The 17,568-nt window shown below is 43.6% G+C and overlaps 1 protein-coding gene and 1 long non-coding RNA gene across 2 annotated transcripts; one reads left to right on the top strand and one right to left on the bottom strand.

Annotated features, from left to right (window-relative positions):
• Positions 1-6,724: 6,724 nt before the first annotated feature.
• On the bottom strand, positions 6,725-10,683 carry lbx2 (ladybird homeobox 2). The gene is made up of 2 exons (XM_063045147.1): positions 10,069-10,683; positions 6,725-7,825 (listed from the first exon to the last, which is right to left on the bottom strand). The coding sequence occupies exons 1-2, from the start codon at positions 10,400-10,402 to the stop codon at positions 7,356-7,358; spliced, it is 804 nt and encodes a 267-aa protein (XP_062901217.1). The 5' UTR covers positions 10,403-10,683; the 3' UTR covers positions 6,725-7,355.
• Positions 10,684-11,949: 1,266 nt separating this feature from the next.
• On the top strand, positions 11,950-13,016 carry LOC134345018 (uncharacterized). The gene is made up of 3 exons (XR_010017593.1): positions 11,950-12,076; positions 12,161-12,433; positions 12,867-13,016. It is a non-coding gene; the product is annotated as an uncharacterized LOC134345018 (long non-coding RNA).
• The last annotated feature ends 4,552 nt before the right edge of the window (positions 13,017-17,568 follow it).

Raw genomic sequence — 17,568 nt, forward strand, 5'->3', positions numbered from 1 at the left:
TACACATTTGGCCCCCATTCTCACTCAGAAAGAGGAAAGGAGGCCGTTCCCAGCTGACCTGACATATATTCTGCATACTCTGTGTAAAAGTGTATGAGGGGATAAATGAGGACAGTAGAGACGCGACATCCATCATTAGGGACCCCGTCATCTGGGACATACCGACTGATCATTGCTACCATCAAGGAGGGTGTACAGGAGCCTGAAAATACACAGTTAACGTTTCGGGAACAGCTTCTTCTCTTCCGCCATTAGATTTCGAATGGAAGGTTTCGGGAGTAAACCCTGAGGGACTTTACTCACCTCAACACTGAACGGCTTCCACAACCTATGGACTCATTTTCAAGGACACAGAGTCACAGAGTAAAAGAAAAGTACAGTACAGAGACAAGCCCATCGGCCCATCTTGTCCGTGCGGAACCATTTAAACTGCCTAGTCACATCGACCTGCCCCCGGAATACAGACCTCCATACCGCTCCCATCCAAACTTTTCTTAAACGTTGAACTAGAGCTCGCATGCACCACTTGCGCTGGCATCCCGTTCCACACTCTCACGAACACTGAGTGAAGAAGTTTCCCCTCATGGTCCCCTTAAACTTTTCACCTTTCACCCTTAACCTATGACCTCTAGGTAGACCCATCCAGTCTCAGAGAGAAAAAAAAACTTGCTTGCATTTACCCTATCTATACCCTTCATAATTTTGTATGCCTCTATCAAATCTCCTCTCAATCTTCTACATTCCAAGCAATAATGTCCTAACCTATTCAAACTTCTCTTATAACTCAGCTCCTCCAGACCCAGCAACATCCTTGTAATTTTTCTCTGCACTCTTTCAACCTTATTCACAGCTTTCCTGCAGGTAGGTGACAAAAACTGCACACCATAGGTTCATCTCAGGCTCTCAATATTTATTGTTTATTTATTATTATTTCTCTTGTACTTGCACATTAATTATTTGTCCACTCTGTTTTGTACGGACTTCACTGATTTAGTGTCATGCCCGCAAGAAAATGAATCTCAGGTTAGTATATGGTGATATATATGCACTTACATTATAAACTTACTTTGAATTTTGAACATTGAAAGGAATGTAGGGATATGGATGATACACAGCAGGAGGATTCTTAGCATAAATTGGTGTCAAGATAGAAGGTTCAGGAAGGATATGAGGTGGTTTTCACCTCACCAGGAGAGCTGAAATCCGGACAACACGCTGCCTAATGGGGTGGCGGAAGTGGAAAGTCACAGGACATTGAACCTATTAAACGGGGCACTTGAATTACCCAGGTATAGAAGGCTCTGGCAACGTGTTGACAAGTGGGAGTGTAGTGTATTTTTTAGTCCTGCCGCAGGGTCTCGGCCCGAAACGCCAGCTGTACTTTTTTTCCATAGATGCTGCCTGGCCTGCTGAGTTCCTCCAGCATTTTGTGTGTGTTGCTCGGATTTCCAGCATCGGCAGAATTTCTATTGTTTAGCGTGTTTTATTTTATTTATTTAGAGATGCAACGTGGAACAGTTCCTTCCGGCCCAATCAGCCGCGCCGCCCAGCAACCCACCATTTAACCCCAGCCTAATCACAGGACTACAGTATTTACAATGGCCAATTAACCTACTAACCGGTACGCGTTTGGACTGTGGGCGGAAACCGGAGCACCCTGAGACAACCCTCACGCACACGGGAAGAACGTACAAACTTTATTACAGAGGACGTCGGAATTGAACACCGAATTCTGAAGCCCCGGGTTGCAATGGCGTCGTGCTTACCGCTACGCTACCGTGGCACCCAAAGATGGGTTCCGCAGGGGCATAGTGCGCCGATGCACCTGTTGCTGTGCTTTACGACCCTGTGGTCCATTCTGCCCCTCGGTATCCGTGCTAACTCTTTGAGAAGAATTTAAAACTGGTTCCACCTCAACCCAATCTTTGCCCGGTACACCACAACCTTCGCCATTACATATTTTTACAAACTCCCGTGGGGGAGCTTCCATTGAAAGTGACACCATCGCTGTTTCGGATCGCAGATCACGGAATAGAACTGTACAGTGGCCACAGCGAGTGGGCTATTCGGCCGTCAAATCATTGTCCGCGCTATTTTTAGGTAATAAGAGTAATTCTACGCTCCTTACGCTCGGGAAATCATTGCGTGCATAAATATTTTCTCCTAAACTAAAGGAGACTAACTCCGCCATGGACTGCCCGGGCCCGGCTGCGAAAGGAGGATGTTGGGTATTTGGCAAACAACTCTATTCTGTAATAACCCAAACTACAGAAACGACAACAGAAACTCCGCATACCTGGGAGAGGAAGGATTTTCGATGGGCTACACCTGGAGGTAACTTGGAAAACTGGCCCAGCACAGAAGGCTCTGGCGAACTGATGTTGGCGGTGTATGCCCCAGTAGGAGTAATAGGCTTCAGTAAGTAAGTCTGTCGCTTCTGAAAATCTGCCGGTCTCTCAAACAAAACCCGTCCATCTCTCCGCTCCTTTATCCCGCGTTCACGCCTTCCTTTCCTACTTCACCCTTCCGTAGGCCCCTATCATGCCCCCCGCCCCGGCTAACCGTACTCCGGGCGTGGGAGGCCGAGAATTTATAGTTCCAAATCTGGGACTGGAATAACAAAATTTTTTGACTGTAATACCCCAAACAACGTTTCTCGTTCACAAATTAAGACTTACAACGATGGCGTACAGGGAGGAGATACAGCGGCTCGTAGAATGGTGCGAGTACAACAACTTGAGTTTCAACGTGGACAAGAACATAGATAGTTGTGAACTTTACTTTTTGACTTGTGTCGTGAATGTATCTGATGTTAAACGACAATCTTCTGAAATATATTTTATTATTCGTTAATTTATTTGTGGTAATATTACTTTATATGTCGTGTGTGAGTTATGTGTACTACGTTATGGAACTTGGTCCGGAAGAACGTTGTTTCGTTCGGCGCTATACGTGTAGGGTTGAATGACAATAAACTTGAACTAATCGCGGCCCTTTTTACTTTACCTTCTCCAGAAAAACAGAGTGGGAGAGATTTAAGAGGTTCGCAATGATAAGGGATTTGGGCACGGTATATGAAGAGGAGTTGTTTCCATGGTGGAGGTGGGCGGTGGAGGGTGTGGTGATTGCAGATATCAGAAATTCCAAACAAATTCGGAGAGGGAACGGAGAAATCAATTTGTTGTAAGTTTTCTGTACTGACATAGTCGTGAAATTTGTTTTCTTCTGGTAGCAGTACGATGCAATACGTAAAATTTTAAACGTGTGACTTACTTAAATTACGAGTGTAAATTAATCCAAATCACGTTCCGTGCGAGTTACCGAAGGGAACTGGAGCTGTACCCGGCGAACATTACAAGGTCGCAGGAAAGAGCAGGAGCGAGAGGTCTCCCCTGTGCCGCCGGAGTCTAATAATATTCACAGATAATGCCCTCGGAACCGGTGCGGGAAACAGTACCTCAACTTGTTCATCGGTTCTCCTCGCCCCGTAACTTCGTCTCGATGCCTCCCTGTCTTCTCCCTACCACCCCCACCAACACACACACTCACCCATCTATTCCCTCACCTCCTACCAAATGTACACACACACACACAGGGAAAATACCCATACACACCGACATATATAAGTAAGTGCATATGCACATGGAGCCACACATACAAAGCACACAAACACACGCAAAACATACACGCGGGAGAACACACATACAACCACATACACAAATATACACAAGGACTCACACAAATACACATAAAACCACATAACACACACACACACACACACACACACACACAGATACAGACACACAAGTACACACACGCATACAAACATATACACACGGCAAAACATATACAACCATACACATGAATACAAATACACAACCATATACACGCTAAAACATACTGTATATTACCACATACATGCAAGCACACACACACACACAATTACACACAAGCAGGTACAAAACACACATTCACTCCTTCCAGGAATCTGTCAGCAGTTCTGCGAACGCTTTGCACTGTGGCAGGCAATGGAGACATCACTGGGTATATCAGCGAGCGCGCATAGTTTAATTAACTACCGACTGTCTGCAGTGAGTAGGATGCATAGACAATAGGTCGGCTCAGTGACTCCACTCTCCCGCTTCGTGCACGACAGCGCAGACGGAAACGCTTCGTTTTAAGACGCATTTCTCACTGAAAGTTTGACTCGAAATTGAAGCCTTTAAAGATACACAATATAAACCGTAAAACAGCGAGCAGGCGAGCGCGACAGGATCTCGGCCTAAAATCGACGAGCAAAATAGTTGATAGAGAAGACAGTGTGTGCATATTAGCATTAAATAATATATTCATTTAGACCATTGTGCCCGCCTGTCTCTGTACTACAGCGAGCCAGCCTTGTCATTCACTGTTCGTGACGGCCTTAGTTAATCAGGACCAAAAGTTTGAACTGTGGATTTGAAACACAAATAAAGTTCTTCTTAGGAGTGTGTGTGAGAGAGAAAAGAACGTCTCTGTCTAAATGCAATGAGCGAAAACTACAGGGCACAGTTGAAAGAACCAAAAGGCATTTCTGCACTTCGTCCACGCGGCCGCCAATTAATTCAGCGCAATAACCCCCCAGCTAATCAATTTGTTATTCATGGGCATTTTTATACGACTGTCTTTCAGAGGAAACAAGAGAGCCACAGATGCTCGATAGATGGGATTGCGGGATTACAGCTCGGTTGTAAAGAAATTGTTAAACGAGCAGGGAGGCGGGTCACACAATCCATCAAAATTGATTTGGAGTAGTGTTAGCGAAGTTTGGGGAACATATGGCGCCGGGCTGTTTTCAAGGGATGTCCCCTCTGTGTGTGACTACTTCTGAAGTAACCCCTTCCCCGATCTCTGCCACCCTGAATTAAATCACACGATGCGGAAGCCTCTCTCTCTCTCTGTCCCATTACAAAAGTTAAATCAATGTTGGGCGATGTGTTTTCTTCATTTTGACCTACCGCTATCAGCCTTGACTAATCTCTGAACTATTTTTGATAATGTGGCGGAACGGACTTTCATACTGTGCTCTGCTAATTGTTTATTATGGCCATTTCTCCCTGTTCCGTGTAGAATATACAAAAAAAACACGTTATTCTAGCATCAACCGCTTTCTCTCCCCACCCCGTATCCATATATGTAAAATAAATAGCTTAATTAAATCTTGAATCCTTTTGTTTTGGGAGCATAGGCCCCAGGCCCATGTGGCCAGCGTAACCGGACCTGTACAGAAAGCGTTACATGTTAGGCAACATTATGATATGGAAGGTGTTGGTCTTGAGAAAGTCCTTCAATTAATGCGCTCTCCAATGCGATGTGAGCCAAACTGGGACTCGGAATTCTTTGTGTAATGCAGCGTAACCGGGGCGTGTTTCTTATTTACTAAAGAGCAGTTATCTGAACCTACAATCCACTGAAAGCCGATTCATTACGGACTTTGAGAAGGGGGAATTTATTTGACATGAAGAAAGTGCCAACGTGGCTTCTATAATAAATATAGTTTTCTCAGAAAGCTAGCAGTGGGATGATGGGCCGAACGTCAGCAGAAATGTAATATAGCAGCAAGACTGACTGACGCGGACAATAGCGACCGCTCCGCCTTTCAATACGATCATTAGCGATATTCTGCCTCATCCTGATGAAAGGTGTCGACCGGAAACATCGACTGCTTATTCCTCTCCATAGATGCTGCCTGACTTGTTGAGGTCCTCCAGCATTTTGTGTGCATTGCTCATTTCCAAGTGCAGCTCGCATTCACTCCGTGCGCGAACCTCTCCTGTCCATTTGGATAAAGGTTTCCAGCTTCTGCTGCGGTATAGTTCCAGGAACTGCTGATTGTAGTGGGTCACAGGACCCCCATTGTTAAGAATACCCATCATCCAAGTCAGGTTCTTCTCATCGCTACCATCAAGGAGCCTGGAAACACACTCTCAACGATTTAGGAACAGCTTCTTCCTCTCTGCCATCAGAATTTTGTATGGACAATGAATCCACGAACACTACCTCACAATTTTTCTTTGTTTTTTCCCTCTCTTTTTGCCTGCGTTTAATTTATTTTAAAATATATTTCTTATTGCAATATAGTTTGTTATTATTAGGTATTGCAATGTACTGCTGTCGCAGAACAACAAATTTCACGACTTTTACCAGTGATATGAAGCCTGATTCTGATTCTGGAAAAAAAATCGTTCCTCCTACAGTATCATGAAACGCCCATAATAGTCCCATTCGTGCGTAGCGGGACACACACCCAGTTACCATTTGCAAAACGACTCGGTGTAAATAAAAACGGGGCTCACTTCCAGCTGGGCATCTCACTGACGTCGCATCGTAGCCAGTTCCTGAGCTGATCGTAGGTTAGGATGAAGGAAGGGTATACCCGCAGAGTGGGAGACGCAACCTCCCCCGCCACCCCCGCTACACACACACACTGCACAGGAAGATCCCACCACGTGTCGTTGATCAAACTGAGATTTCTACGGTGCCTTGATTGTCCGACACCTTCATCGGAGGGTCAGATTAAAAGCCATGCCGGCCGTGTTCTTATTATGTGTCTGCCGAGTTTTGGAAACAGTCAACGCGCCGAAAATAAACAGGTCGCAATTGATGTCCTACTGTAATTCGGCTCCTTTGAATTTATTCAAAATATACACACAGCCACAAGGCCCCCGCCGGTCTCCACTGGCAGTTCAATAACTTAAGTGATTGGCAGGGGTATGTGAACGGAGAGAAACCGAAACCTTTTAAAGCAGCAACTTCTGGCGGAAAAAAAATGTTTATATTTTCATTACAAATTCAAAGTTTCAATTCCAATGTCTCCCCATTCTGGAAGGTAAATTTACTGAAGGTATTATTCGTTGGACTTTTTTAAATACCTATATATAAATATTTTAATAGCACGCTGGTGCTATCCGATATTCGGGGGTTCCAGGAACTTGCTCGGCGGGAATCTGTAACCAGTCATTCAAATTAAACGAACAATTAAAAAAAGAAATAAAAAGACAGATAATTAATATACGTTTAAAATTGCACTCAATCGCCCGAAAACAAATAAAACCGATAAAGGTTCTTACATACAACAGAGGGAAGAATTGTCCTGTTCAGATATATATATCAGTTCCTTTGGATAATCGAGAACGTGCGGAGATCCCAAGGTTAACTTGGACTTTAAAATGTTCCTTTTAAAAAGATTGAAAATATTTGTCTTAAGAAAGGATGCGATTAAATTCCAATAGTTTCTTCATCTGCAGAGCTTCAGAGGGTTAACCCAGTTTCTGACGTTTTAATATAACCTTAAATATATACTTTTATGATCTCAATCAATCGTCCACGTCTATTTCCTCGTCTTCCGAGAATTCATCTGTAGTCTGATCTCGGGAGGAACACTGCGGCGAGTTGGAGAAGGATCCAAGTGCCGACACCGGGGAGAGTTTGGGGGATAAGTCCGAGGAGTCGGCCTTTGAGCCGGAGCCTTCCTCCGGGAACTCTTCCATGTGCACTAGCTTTTCCAACTGCTGCGGCGGCAGTTTTTTCAAGGACTCCACGTCCGCTTTCATCTCCTCCAGGTCCCGCTTGAGCTTGGCTCTCCGGTTCTGGAACCACGTTATCACCTGAGCGTTGGTCAGACCCAGCTGTTGGGCTATCTGATCTCTATCGGCGGGAGACAAGTACTTTTGGTAAAGGAATCTCTTTTCCAACTCGTAAATCTGGTGGTTGGTGAAAGCGGTGCGCGACTTCCGTCTCTTTTTCGAGGGCTGTCTTTGGCCAAATGTTGTTACGTGATCCCGGCCTTGGAAATAAAGAAGGAGAACGTAGGTGATTGCGAACGATAACTATAAATCTACATAACAAACACACCCCTAGCAAAAGTGCTCGAGGCAAATGCAAAGGAATGTACATGCCAACTCAATTTCAGAATTTAGGCTGTTTTATTTAAATTTTTAGAATTTGTTTGGGGTTACATATAATTGACTCCGTTATCTGCTATCTATTTGTGATCTTTTCGTTCTCACTTTTTTGAACTGCCTTAACAGTGTCCCAAACGATAACATCGCCACAGACAAGATCGTCTCCCGTCAATGAAAATGCTGTTGCTTTGTTATAAGAAAGTTTAGATAAGAGAGTTTTCAATGAGGTCTCAATCCCACATCCAGAAACGGTCTCTCTGTCCCCCGAAATGTTGTGTTTTTAAATCCAACCCGTCCACAACAAACACAAAATGCTGGAGGAATTCAGCAGCACCTATGGAAAGGAATAGATGCCTGAGATTCTGAAGCATTCTGTGTGTGCTGCCTAAAATTACCATTATCTGCAGAACCTCTTGTGTTTTGATATCGGTCCGCATGTCGTTAAACATTTCTATTGTTTAACCGTTTAGTTTACACCAGAACAATGCGGATTACACACCTGTGCACGCACACTATCACAGAGCATGAAAATTACCAGGTTCATGCAAATAGATTTAATAAAATCCTTGTTGTGTGTCTGTGTGCGCGCGCGTGGATTGAAGGTCCTGTAATAATGTTTCGGGGACTATTTACATACTAGGCGCTTCCTGTCAGCTCACGAGAAAGTATATATTAATTACATATCTATGTAAACACTATTACTCAGCACCTGAAGAGACGCCGTAATTACACATCAGAGGACACGCACCGCGAATATGTACAACGCATAACACGGGGGGGGGAAATTCCCGCGGCTGCATCGGTACATTAGTTGTCACAAAGAAACGTTGATTAAATATAATAATCTGATTAAACGAACTATTGAATATATATTTTATTCTGGGCCTAATCTAAATCAGTTTGAAGCTAGAATCGAACCAGAGTTCATTTTGCTTCCCTTGAGCTGAGTGAAGTTCCACTAAAAATTAAAAATCTATTTAAGTATTATTTTGAACCGCTTTCCACTGAACCACATTTCCCACGCGAGAGTAAGCATTATTCTCCACAAGTAGGGCGAATTTGTCCGCGGATCACCTTTCCTTCTTCGGGCAATAACATTTACAAACCGGGGCCCCAAACACGGTACCCAAAAATAAAAAAAAATCAAACCTTGTTTCCCAGCAAGCTGGGAAGACACCGGCGCCTCCTGCACATATGTTTGGAATCAGCGACAAGTCACGGAGCATAAAATTTCAGCACAATATTAGTGTTTATATTCCGTTCCGACTCTCAGCATCCCAATGCACGGGGTATGTCCACTGTTGAAGACTTCCTAATATTTCGCCCTCTTTTAATTTTAAATACAGTCTTTAAATAAATGATTGCATCAAACCTCAATTCCAAACAAAAGCCTGCCTTTGAAATATAATTCTTACATTACAATGGAGAGAAAATATCCTCGCAGACAATCATGAAATTTATCTTTATAGCCCAGAGCGGAGTTTATAATTGAACTATCATTGTTAAGGCAGAGTTAAAATACTTAAAGCTCTGAGCGATAACAGAAGCCGGGTTTGGCATTTCGGGCCTTTAAACGTCTTCGCCACAAAAGCACAGCGAAGTGTTAGTTGCGACAATTTAATAAACGACCAGTATAAATTTCTGCAGTATTGTATCATTAAATATTACTAATATGAAATAATTTCCAATGGAATGATTCGGAAATCATAGAGACCCCCCCCCCCCTTTTAATGCAACTATTTGACGTAGAATACATTAAGCGACCTGGTTAAAATGTGAGAATTGTTACCGATTAAGAAAAGTGAATTAGTTGCCCACGTTAAATCAAACCCTGCAAGGACACGGTTGAAAACTGACATCTTGAGCATGCATGTATTGAGGCTATTTTCAGAATTGGAAACAAGTTCATGAAAAACATCGTAAAATTAGCCCTAAAAAATTCACTTGGAATATTATGACTTTTTTTTAGGTGAGGATGCGGTAATCAAACCTCTTGGATTGGATTCCAGGCAATTTTTAATTCGGTGAAATCGTTGCAAATTTTACTAGTAAAATAACGTTTAAGAACAATTTTAGATTTGACGTTCTAATTTAACAATAAAGACGAAGTTTTTTGTAAACATACCCTCGGCTGCTTGTATCACACTCAGTTCCAGACCTTTGAAAGTTTTGCTGGCTAGTTCTTCTAGGGCACAGAGCGGCGAGGTTTGAGGAGGGAGCCCATTCCGCGCAGCCCCGACGCCGGATATTTTCTCGGCCGGGCCCGAGCGGCTCGTCGGGCAGAGGTGGGAGTTCTTTTTCACCGAGGGCTTGCTCAGTATATCTTCGATACTAAACGGAGTGAGGGGCTTGTTGGAGTTCGCCGGGGGCGGAAAGTGATCCAAGGGGCTGCGCCGCCTTCGCTCCTCGATCCTCGCTTGTAGAGCGGGACTCGATTTCAGATTCACTCCAGTAGTCATTCTACGGCCGTGGAAAACGGGCTCTTCAACGTTTAAAAAGTGTCTGTTTATAAAAACGTCTCCCGAAGTTGTTTCCTCCAACAACCGAAGGCTTTTGGGGCGAACTACGCCGTACAAATCTCAGCGACGTTTATCTCTGCAGAACAGAATTAGTCTCGAATACTGAAGCCGCCGGGTTGCATTTTTGTCCCGAAAGATACAAAAAGACCGACCTAAAGTCTCTGTTTACCAAACTATCTCCCTCTCTCTGTCACTGAGCCAGTTGTTCACGGGGAGGGGAAATCCACTCTCTCTCCCTCCCTCCGTCGCTCTCGCTGTCTCTCTTTCTCTTTCTGAAACTGTCCAGTCTAGCCTTCGCTCTCCCGCCGCTCCCGTTCGACAGATCGGCCCTTCTTTGAAAAGAAAAGGACCCCAATTCAAGACACCAAGTCAGATTCCAAAACCGGGCCGCTAATTCGCAATCGTTGATTGGACGGAGATCAATTATCAGAACAGGCACAGAGCGATTGGCCGGCGGAAAGCCTTCTTAAAGGGGTCCAGTTAGATTAATTAATTGCGGACAGCAATGGGAGGAGTTAAGCCTGTGTTAGCAAACTTTTGCTCTCTCTCTGTCGCTCTCTTTTCTCCTCTCCGTCTCTCCCTTTCTCCGCACCGCCCGCTTGCCTACCAGCATGTGTGGTAATACTGCGGTGCTGTTGTTTTGTGTGTTTGAGTGAGTGAGTGAGCGAGAGACAGATAGTTAGAGAGGTAGGTAGATAGAAAGAGCGAGGTGGAGATAGAAGGACATAAAGATAGAGATAGAGAGATACGGATAGATAGAGAAAGAGATCGAGATAGATAGAGCCAGAGATGGAGCGAGATAGCCGGAGAGAGGGATAAAGAGAGATAGGCGAGAGAGATAGACAAAGAAAGATAAGATAGATAGAGAAAGAGAGAGAGAGAAAGAGAAAAATAGATAGATAGAGAGGGGGGGGGGAAGGAGACAGGCTTCCCTCTACCTCCCGCGTTAAAGAAAGTGGAGTTGGTTTATAATTCGAGGGGCTGGGCAGCTGAGGGGGTGGACGGTAGCGGGACAACGGTGAATGGATGGCAGTGGGGAGAAGAGAGGGGAGAGATGATGGGTTTGAGGGGAGAGGGTTACGGCTGTGTAGAGGCCCGAGGGGTAAGCAAGGAGTGTTGTCGGTGAGGGGGTGGAGGATTAGGAAAAAAGAGAGTATTTTGGAGGGAAGTGCAGATGGTGGGGGAACAGTACATGGGACTGGGGCCGAGGGTTATAGTGCGAGGGGTATGTCCCACGTTCACCTTTCACGTTCTTGGACAGAAACCCTCATGTCATTTTCAATGACGTCACAGCAGGGTAAGCATAGCCAAAGGATCGAGCGAATGGTGAACTTTCAAAATATTTGAAAACTAAATAGATATTTAATTGCATGAATTTTACTGTTTAAAAATCCCCCTCCCCAGCTCCTATGGAAATCCTATTCGCAGCCGAATCGATTAAATTTATCGAAATCTTATTCAAAAGTTTACAAACTTAAATTCTTTGAAGAAAGGTATGTAGAGAATCAAATTCAGTCTCCTCGGGGTTATCGCAGTATAATTTTATTCATTTTTATACTGGATATGGATTGTATTTATGACTTCTAAACAGGCACAACTTGTGGGAACGAGAAGGTATATTCAAAACCTTTAATTTGGCAGAAAAGTTTATTGAGAAAGGAAACTGGTAATTGTTTAACCGAATTGTTCTAATTGTAGGGCGAGACTTTACCCGCGGGATCGAGGGAGATTTCAAGCAACCCTGCCCAAAATGAAATTCAGGGCAGCAGTGAGTAAAATCTGAGTGATTGATTCAATCAGAGACAATTTAGGATAACTGATTGCAAAAAAAAAACCGATATGCATCCCATTTTTAAAACAAAGCTCCTGTAGGTTAAATCATCCTGGGTGGCAAACGGCGGGACAGTGAAACGGGCTGCGGTTACAATGCGAGAGATTCAGTCTGAACCCCGGGGCCAACCGGAGAAGCAGGTACATGAGACAAAATCGAGAGGCCTCCAGTTTTGTGCAAATGACACGCTAAACCAAGTTGTATTCGTTTGGAACGGTGTTGAGAAAATTACTAACAATAAAAATTCGTTGCTATGTATTTCTACACCTTTGTATATACATGTTTATATAATTCATATTTGTAGAAATTATAAGCGCGCGTATATTTTTCATGCATGTATATTTCGTGCGTGTATGAATTGTGTTTGTAAATATTTCTAATCTCAATAGACTTGGAAGGATTATTAGAACCTTTCTGTGTGTTTTTGGGTGCGCAGGTGCAACCATCGAGAGTAATACGATAAAGGCATTTCATTTTATTTCGAACATTACATTTACGTTTGATTTTTGATGTTAAATAATAATAATTATTTAATCGGAATTATGTTTATTTCTCTCTCCTTGTTCCTCTCAGTTTTCGCCGCACTTATAATTTCCCACCGCTGCAGTGTTTCTAGCGAGTCAGTGAACTCGGGGTTATTTACTGAAGACCAAATCGTGTTCTGCAGATTCCCAGTGTTGTGTCTCGAATCCTCTGCCTCTTTACCTTGCGACAGCTCGAATAATAAACATCAGAGGGGAACAGATGGGCCGTGGAGGGATGGGGATTTGCAGAGGCTCGGATATTTAACCCGCAAATATCCTCTAATGTCATATTTCCCATCAAGAAACTCGATGGCTGAGAAATGAAGAGGGCGGCGAAGCCTCAAGAAGGCGGCATCCATCATTAAGGACCCCCATCACCAAGACATGCCCTCCCCTCATTGTGCGATTGAGGAGGAGGTGCAGCAGGCTGAAGACCCACACTTAATATTTTAGGACCAGCTTCTTCCTCTCTGCCGTCAGAATTCTGAATGGACAATGAACCCATGATCACTCACTCACTATATTTGTTCTCTTTTCGCACTACTTAATTTAATATACATTGTAATTTTGTAGTTTCAAAATATGCTTTGTGATGTACTGCTACCGCAAACGACAAATTTCACGATATCTGCCAGTGACATTAAACCTGATTCTGATAAAACTTACACGGCAAGTATCAGGCTCCGTTTTAGCAAAGACACCGCGCTCTCGTTAAATTTGAAACTCGATTGAGAACAAATTTCTAACACCAGAGAGGGAGAAAAAATAAATTGCCTCTCCTTTTCTTTTGTTCCAATTAGGAACTTTATTTACAAGCCTCAGCGGCAAATGCAAAGAAAAAGAAAAACTTTTACAAGGGTATCATGAAGTGTGGGGCGAGGTTACAGACAAAGGTTTTTATGCCTTCCAGATTTACCTCTATTTCTCTACATTCAAAACTCGCCATAAACCTCAAAGCCAACATGGAAATCACTACTGGAGAAACACGACCTTTTTTTTCTGTCATTGGAGAAAGAGGGCGAGTTTTGGATTACACTTGGCTAACGGGCGAGTTACAAACAGGCTCTTACGTTAGATCACGGGGGCTCTTAAAGAGCGGACTGTCTGTCCCCTTCCAGTCGGGATGGAGGCTACGTAACATCCACGCCAGGACCACCAGGCTCAAAAACAGTTATTTTCCCCAAGCAGTAAGGCTGATCAACACCTCCACTCACTAACCCACCTCCCTCCGTGTCCCCAACCACCACTACTTTACTATTTCCTGTCAGTCACCTTATGTGCTGACATTCCTGTGCCTAGCGTCACTTTATGGACATACACACACACACACACACACACACACAATCGTATATACTTACACTTATTGTGTTTTAAAAAAATTATTCTGTTCTTTATCTGATCCGGAGTAACAAATATTTTATTCTCCTTTTCATGTGTGTACTGGACATGACTTTAAATAATTTTGAATTGGTGTTTCCATATATCCTACCGACAGGAGCAGCCAGGTGAATTAAGACTTTCCCTCCCCGTTTTCCGTGACTCAAAGGCAGAGAAGAAGAAAGAATCGGGTACAGAAGTAGGTTTGCTTCGCTGGAAGGAGCGGTTTTAAAACGAGAGTCGTGTCCAGTCGGAAGCAAGGCGCAGGCAGGATCTGTCCTCTTAAAATGGAAGAAAAATTACAATTTCTAATTTAAATCAAACTCGCAAACCAAAATTGCTTTTTCGATAAAATAAATTCTGTTTTCACACAATAATGTGAGGAGGGTGGGTTAAGTGATATTTGCAATATAATACTCTTCGGGTCCTTACGCTCGCTCTCCAACGAAGCGGCATCACCAAGTATCACAGATATCACTAAATCCCGTTCCTAAATCAATCGAATAAGAATGTGACCACAAGAGATTCTGCAGATGCTGGAAATCCAGAGTAACACGCATAAAACGCTGGAGGAACTCAGTAGGTCGGGCAGCACCTACGGAGGGGAATAAACTGTGCCGGCCCGAAACATCATCTGTTTATACCTCTCCACAGATGCTGCCCGACCTGCTGAGTTCCTCCAGCATTTTAAGTGACCAAGACTGTGAGAATTTCACGGAAACTGGCCCCTGAGACAAGGGTTTCTCAGCAAGTGCATCATTTAAACATCACAAAAACGTTGGGGAAAATCCGGCTCATTTCAACCAATTAAACTAAGTAATTCTTTACAGTTGTCAGTAAACTTGTTAATAGCGTTCTGGAGGTTCGAATGCCGCGGGACCGAGCTGTGACAGAGGGATCCTGCTGTGTAGTACTCAGTCACGGACTGTGTCTTGTTGGAACGTGGTCCACGTCCACCGCGCAGCTCGGTTTATCTTAGAGCATGATTCCGTTTGTTCGCCATAACTTTCACGAAACAAGCACATTTCGAAGCATTCTTAATAAAGGGTCTCGGCCCTAAACGTCGACTGCTTATTCCCCTCTATAGATACTGCCTGCTGAGTTCCTCCAGCATTTTGTGTGCGATGCTCAAAACATTCTTAAACATTTATTTTCCTGCATCGTTAATAACAACAAAGAGGGGGAAAATCCAACTGTAGATATTATTACCATCGAGTGAAAATTAAAAAAGGATATAGTGTGATAATAATATTCGATATTAAAAAATATTGGTAATAATATCTCATAATATTTGTAACGGATTAATTAATCCGATTCACCCGAGATGACTGTGATAACCAAGTCATTGGGTATATTTAAAGCGGAGGTAGATTGATTCTTGATTAGTCAGGGCATCAAAGGTTATGAGGAGAAGGCGGAAGAATGACGTTGAGAGGGACAATAAATCAGCCATCATGGCATTGTGGAGCAGTATCGACGGGCCTAATGCCCTAATTTGTTCCCATTTCTTATGGTCTAATTGAGAGACGGGGGAAAAATAATCTCTTCCTAAATTTTTAGACGTGGAAATGCGTTCGCGTCTTGTGTATTGGGTGTGCAGTGGAAACGGGGGAATGGACATGCCAGGAGAAATACAGCGGGATATCGTTTAGTTGCAGCCGGGTGTAATCTAACCCATGTTCCATTGGTTTGACCTTGTTGGTTTACGTACATATTCGTGAATTTGTAATACGTAAAACCAACACTTTGTCTAGTATTTCCCCGTGTGTGATGTCTGTATAGGATCTCAGAGCAGAATCAGGCCATTCGGCCCATCGAGCCTGTTCTGCCATTCCATCGTTATTAGTCTTCTCAACCCCATTCATCTGCCTGCTCTCCATAATCTTGATGCCCCCACTAATGAAGAACTTTTCAACCTCCGATTTAAGTATACCAGACTATTCGGCCGCCATAGCCATCCGTGGCAACAAATTCCACAGATTCACCACTCTCTGGCTAAAGAAATCTCTCCTCATCTCTGCTCTAAAAGGATGTCCTTCTATTCTGAGGCTGTGCGCTCTGGTCCAAGACTCCCTCACTATCGGAAACATCCTTTCCACATGTCCCTGGGCCTTTCAACATTCGATCGGTTTCAATGAGATGTCCCCTCATTTTTCTAAACTCCAGTGAGTACAGGCCCAGAGCCATCAAACGTCTGTTGTATGTGGTGATGGTGGAGTTAACAACCTGTGCATCACAGTATTCCACACCCCTCCACCACCGCACATACACTTTATAAGTCTGCTGTCATCAAGTTTGGAGACTGTTTTCACCTTACGATGCGTGATGTTGTTCTTACCTGGTGTGCATTTAAAAACTAGGTTTACACGGCTGTAACAGCAGTGGGCGTGTTTATTCTATCAACAACACGCTTCTTAATAGCAGGAATAAATAGGTTTATATTATTGATTTAAAAAATGCCCTATCCACCGCGAGTGTAAGAGTGGGCGAGCCCAAAACACTGAAATGTAATACGTAATTGAAAGTAATTGGGAACAGAAGGCTCGTTATATGTAAACTGTGACCAGAACAGCCCCTCCTCACGGGTCAATAACTGATTCGATCGACCTCTGGTTATAAGGCAATCTACTTGATTTAACAGTATTTAATGGTTTCGTAGTCGTGTGCCCAGTTTTAAGGAACATTTACCCAGATAAGAACAGAGGTATCCGGGGCTACAGACCTATAATTCCTTGAATCTGGCGTCACAGGTAGAATTATATATTTATTGAGATACAGCGCGAAATAAGCTCTTCCGGCCCTTCGAACCGCGCCACCCAACAACCACCGATATAACTCTCGCCTAATCACGGGACAATTTACAATGACCAATCAACTTACCAACCGGCGCATCTTTGGACTGTGGCTGGAAACCCACGCGGTCACGGGGACAAGGTACAAACTCATTACAGACAGTGGCGGAAATAGAGTTGTAAAAAGAGCTTTTGTCACATTAGCCTTCATAAATCACAGTACTGTGTACAGGAGTTGGGATGTTATGTTGAAATTGTATGAGGCCAGATTCGGAGTATTGTGTGCAATTTTGGTCAGCCACCTACGGGAAGGATGTCAATAAAATTGAGAGAGTGCAGAGAAAATTTACAAGGATGTTGCCGGGACTTGAGGACCTGAGTTATAGGGAAAGGCTGATTAGGTTAGGATTTTATTCCCTAGAGCGTAGTGTGAGGGAAATTTGATAGAGGTACACAACATTCTGCGGGGTATAGATAGGGTAAATACAAGCAGGCTTTTCCTATTGAGATAGGGTGAGACTAGAACTAGAAGTCGTGGGTTGTAATGATTAAGGGGAACCAGGGGTGAAACTTCTTCACTCA

This window comes from Mobula hypostoma, chromosome 4 (genome assembly GCF_963921235.1).
Source record: "Mobula hypostoma chromosome 4, sMobHyp1.1, whole genome shotgun sequence".
Lineage (NCBI taxonomy): Eukaryota > Metazoa > Chordata > Chondrichthyes > Myliobatiformes > Myliobatidae > Mobula > Mobula hypostoma.